The sequence below is a fragment of the Indicator indicator genome, chromosome 12, assembly GCF_027791375.1.
Source record: "Indicator indicator isolate 239-I01 chromosome 12, UM_Iind_1.1, whole genome shotgun sequence".
NCBI lineage: Eukaryota > Metazoa > Chordata > Aves > Piciformes > Indicatoridae > Indicator > Indicator indicator.
The window spans coordinates 8,128,758-8,133,756 of record NC_072021.1 but is presented as its reverse complement, the minus strand read 5'-3'; the positions used below and the strand labels follow the sequence as shown (position 1 = coordinate 8,133,756).

General features: G+C 58.1%; 1 protein-coding gene across 1 annotated transcript; it reads right to left on the bottom strand.

The window, feature by feature from the left end:
• Nucleotides 1–2,005: 2,005 nt before the first annotated feature.
• On the bottom strand, nt 2,006–4,285 carry OSR2 (odd-skipped related transciption factor 2). Its single transcript, XM_054385489.1, has 3 exons — nt 3,630–4,285; nt 2,898–2,997; nt 2,006–2,188 (listed from the first exon to the last, which is right to left on the bottom strand). The coding sequence occupies exons 1-3, from the start codon at nt 4,283–4,285 to the stop codon at nt 2,006–2,008; spliced, it is 939 nt and encodes a 312-aa protein (XP_054241464.1).
• Nucleotides 4,286–4,999: the final 714 nt, after the last annotated feature.

The window sequence follows — 4,999 nt, the reverse complement described above, 5'->3', positions numbered from 1 at the left end:
ACCAGTGAAAACTCATCTGGCTGCCTCAGCCTAGGGTAGAGCAGGGCTGGCTCTGGGGTCCCTGCTCCTTATCCCAAGTTGGGCATGATAGCCCTCTGTGAGAGGCAGCAGACAGACAAGCAGCCCCAGACAGTAACGCAGCCCTTGCTGCGCTGATGGCCTGAGTGCAGCCCCAGTGCTGCTGGTCTTGACTTGCGACTCATTAACAGGTTTCAGGCAGTATAGCCCCTGCCACAGGACCAGCTAGGCTCAGGGATGGGGATGCTGCAGCCACCCAAGCTCTGCCAGCATCTGCTGCTGTGGGCCTGCTGGGACGTGAGAACTCCCCCCATGAATGGACCATACAGGAGCTCTGACACCCTGCTAGGTAGGCCCCAGTAGCAGAGCCTTCTGTGCTGGGCTGGGTGCAAGGGGATTGCTCCCCATCTGGACTGGGCTTCCTGAGCCAGGATGGAAGATTTCTCCTTGCCCTTCTAAAATGGGTGTCCCCAGCCTGAGAAAGAATTTTCGGGGGCCCAAACTATCCAAGACACTGCAAGGATGGTGCAGAGGGTGCTGAGATTGACAAAAGTAGTGAGTGGCAAAGGAGGGGATGTACATTCAAGCTACCTTGCAGCGTGTCAGGGAAAATGCCTCAGCGCTGGCAGCAGGACTTCCTGGAGGGGACCAGAGGCACTGGTGAGGAGCTTGCAAGGGTGACAAGGGAGGAGAGCCTGGGGGTAACTGCCACCATCCTGCTACTCGCATATTGGATGCAGGCACTGATCATGCAGCCCATGGAATACATATGATGGGCTGCCCGGAATTGTTCCAGCCACAGGCAGCTGGGGTAGTAAGGGAAGGTGGAAGACAAAGCCTCATAGCAGGGTGAGGGTCTCTTAGGATGGAGGAACAGACCCTGTCCTCAACACCCCTCCCTCCACTCCCCCCAGCCGTGACCTGTGTTTGGCAGCACAGAATGGGGGGGGCATTTTTAGTGAGGGGGCGCTCCAGCTGCCCGCTCTGCTGCTCTGCAAGAGGCCTGCCGAGGAGCCCCGGGGCAGGGGACACTATTTGCGCTTCCCTGTTTGCTTCCAGATCTGCCGGGAAGGAATCCTCTTCTGCAGGATAAAGTCCCTGTCTACGTGAGTGAATTGCCCGTGTCCAAAGTCTACTGCAGGAGGCTGGCTGCTGCAATCTCCTGGAGAGGGATGACTTTTACAATGCATGGGCTGATTGCAAATAAGTTACTAATCAGCCGCTTTGGCATAAGAACGGCTCTAAGCATTATTTCCTAAGATCTTTTTATTTGTAAGTGTTGCTTTCTTTGTCTTCTTTAAAAAAAATAGAATCGTTCATGAAAATAATAATAATAAAAAGTACAGAAGTTAATATTTAGACATTCATACTATTAAGTAATAGAGCTATAAACTCTCCAATATGGCACTTTCATTTTACTTAACAATAGATAACACAACAGCGACAGTGAAACAGGCCAAACAAAAGCGATCACCAAAATTGTTGTGACAGTACAATTACCCAGCTAGGAAATTTATTCAATATGCTTTACCATGCCATTGACACAGCGGGACAAAAAAAAGCCCAAATGTTCAGAGAATAATACAACAAGGCAGGAGGGATTTGGAAAACAAAAAAGATTTATTTTGAAATACACTTTGAAGAAATCCTTTGCCTCCCCGATTTGTTATCGATGTGCATCTGACACGACGATATGAAACAAACAAAGGAAGAAAACCCACGTTCTGTACAGAGCTCTAAAATGAGCTGCAAGTATCTACAGGATGAGCTTGACAGCCTAGGTGTGGGGTGGAGAGGGGCCCGATCCTGCAGCCCTCACTCTCTAAACGAGTTTTGCAGATGTGGTAGGAAAGCTTGGCCCCGAGTCTGCCTGTGTGTCTCTGCGCGTGTGCATGTGCGTGAGCGTGTCTGTGAGCTCCTACAGCACAGTCCTTGAGTAAAATGGGCAAGTGGGAGCTGCCGGAGCGGGTGCGGGTGCCTGGCTGCTCTAGAAGTCCTGCCGCGGGGTGTGAGTTAGACTGTGCCGCCGTAGATCACAGTTTCGCCTGAACACTTTGCCGCACTGCTCACAGTTGTAGGGCTTGATGTCTGTATGGGTAAGAAGGTGAGTTTTCAGATTACTTCTTTGATTAAAGGTTCTTCCACATGTGGGGCATTTGTGTGGAGATTCCTGTTCAGATTTGAAGCAAGCAAAGGATTAATCCTTCACAAACTACCTGGGTTAACGTATTTACTGCACTTTTTTTTCTTATCGCAACGCACAACTTGAAATATCGGGCTTGGACACGAACGAGAGAAGCCCCGGGTGGACAAGAGACCGCCTACCTCGTCCCGTCCTGCCCCAAAAGGCTTCTTTTTTATAGTTCTCGATTCGTGGCATTTCGCGCTGCTGGGGCGCACGAAAAGCGGCTGCCGCGCCGCCCTCCCGCTCTGGGGCTCCACTGTCCGCCGGCGGCCGCAGCGGTCCCGACGGGCAGGCGGGACGCTCCGCACCGCTCCACGCCACTAGGCTGTCCCCCTGTCCCCGCCGCCGCCGCCGCCGAGGCAGGGCCGGGGTCCTCAACGAAAAACGGCTCGGAGCGGCAACTTGGGCAAAACTGAACCCAGGGCTCGCTCCGCGCCGCCAGCCGCATCCACGCTGGCGTTAAGGCCGTCTCCCGCGGCCGCCGTTTTTACGCAGGTCTCCTGCGGCCGGGGAGGTTACAGCCGGCCGCTTCCCTCCTCCGAGGAAGCACGGAACCGTCAAGTGCTGGAACCTCCTCGCTCCCCTCGACAGCCCCTTCCCCGCCGACAGCCACTGCCCCTTTCCCCGCGGCGGGCCCGACCGGGTCCGCGCCGGCGGTGCTTGCGCGGAGGAGGCCGGGGAACGCTGGGCTCACCTGCATGTGGAGGGTTTTGTGGACCGCCAGGGTCCTGGACTGGCAGAAGCCCTTCCCGCACTCCTGGCACTTGAAGGGTTTCTCTTTGGAATGGATGTACCTAGAAGGCAAGCCGAGGGGTGAGCGACGCTGCCGGGAGCGCTGAGCCCCCGGGTCCCCAGGACCCACTCCCCTACGCCCGGCTCCCCCTAAATGCCCCGCGTTGCTCCTTCCTCCCTCTCCTTTCCCTTCCCTTCCCTCCCCCTTCCTTTCCCCCCTGCTCCCCCACCCGTATAATTCTGTTTATGGTTAAACTGCTCTATAGGTTCAAACTATTTGCGGTCACTCGTATCGAGGGGTGATTGTCCTCCCTGGGTACAGATCGGGACATATCTGCTTCTCTAGCGGGACCCGAGCCCACTCTCCCCTGAAGGAAACGCAGGTGTGGAGGTGGAGGGGGGTGAGCCCGGGAGCGCCCCTGTGCCCCGTCCTCCTTCCCGCAGTCCCCTAGGACGCGCTTCAGAAACGCGACAGCCCCGGGGAATTCACCCCAGCCCCGCTAGCGAGGGTGCCTGCCCCAGGCAGAATGCAAGTTTTGACTGCCCGGGCCCCTCCGCGGCGTCGGAGCGGAAATTTCTCCTGCTGCGTTCCCGGCTCAGCCCAGAGCTCCTGCAGCGGCTCAGCGTCACCCCCCTGAGCGGCTCCCCACAGCTTGTCTCCTCACGGCCCGACCCGGTCACGGTGGTCCCTCACCGGTGGTCTCGCAGGTGGTCCTGCCTCCGGAAAGCCTTGTGGCAGATGTCGCAGGTGTAGGGCCGCTCGTCCGTGTGGGTCCGCTCGTGGATGAGGAGGTTGTAGGACTTGGTGAAGTGCCTTCCACAGAACTTGCAGATGAATTCCTTTTTCGTCTTGGAGGGTAGGCGGCCGCGGGAGGGCTTCCTGTCCGGGGACAGCTTGCTGATGCCCGACAGAGGAGAGGCTAGTCCGGGGCTCAGCTTGGCGAGCTCCCCCACCTTTGGGGGGTCTTCCTGCGTGGCGGCCACGGCCAAGTTGGCAAAGTCAAAGCGTGGTCTGTCCTTGTGCAAGGCTGGGAGGACGTGGGCGATGGCCCCTTGCTTGGGGTGAAAGAGGTGCGTGGCGAAGGGAAGCGCAGGGAAAGGAAAGCGGGAGTCCACCAAGCCTTGGGCGGCCGCCATCTCCGTGATGGTGGAGCGGGTGATTTCATGCACATTGGGGTAGCCCAGTGTCCAGTGGTTCATGTGCATAGTTTGCACTGCGCTGAGTCCATACAGGCCTTGCAACTGGTCCACAGCTGCAGGAAAGGTGTTCACAGCCTGGAGGAAGGAGTAGTTGGTGAGTTGGAGGGACGGGTGCAGTGGGATGGGGGCTGGCAGAGCTTTGCTTCCCATCTTCTTGGGGTGGGCGCAGTCTGGTGACGCAGCTGGTGTCTCTGCTGGGCTTTTGAGACGGGGAGAAAATCCTAGGAGGAAAGAGGAAGAAAGGGGATGAAAGACACTTTTACTGAGAGCAGCGTGGTTCCGTTTAGCCGAGACGAACGCAGTGGCGGAGCCCAGGACAAGCCAAGCACGGCTCCGGTGAGCTGCCTTGTTGCGGCCCCAGCGCCCCAGTGCAGTCCCGGCTCCCGTCCTCCGCCAGGGCCGGCGGCTGCCACCGACCCACCGAAGCCATCGCTTCGAGAAAAACGAAAGCGTAAAAAACTTACTACGAAATATCGTTTGCAGAAGCACCTACCCCAAGTTAAAATACAGGTGAAAACGAAAACCCCAGCGCCAAGACAACCGAAAGTACCGCAGGTTCGAATTAAACGAATCGGGGAAAAAGAGACCGGGAACAGAGCCGGGGCTGTCCCGCTCCTCTCTCCCCGCTATCGCCCCCCCCTCCTCCAGCGCCCACTGCGAGGACCCCCAAGGCTGCCTCCTTCCTGCCCCCCGGCACCGACCTGGCCCCCGGCGTCGCTCTCACCCTCCGCCCGGCCTCCCGCGGAGGCCCCGACCCCGACCCTTCCTGGCTAGGGCCTCCCCGGGAAGGAGCAGGGTGCTCACGGAGAGCCGAGGCAGGCCCGGGGGAAGGCGGAGTGGCGGGGGAATAAACCCCGCGCTTCT

Bases quoted from the DNA above. Each gene is read 5' to 3' on its own strand.
- OSR2 (XM_054385489.1), bottom strand. From the start codon at position 4,285: ATGGGAAGCAAAGCTCTGCCAGCCCCCATCCCACTGCACCCGTCCCTC. The intron at 2,998-3,629 runs GTGAGGGACCAC...CTTGCCTTCTAG, and splicing joins GACCACCTGCGAGACCACCG to GTACATCCATTCCAAAGAGA. The intron at 2,189-2,897 runs GTGAGCCCAGCG...AAATCTGAACAG, and splicing joins ACAAAACCCTCCACATGCAG to GAATCTCCACACAAATGCCC.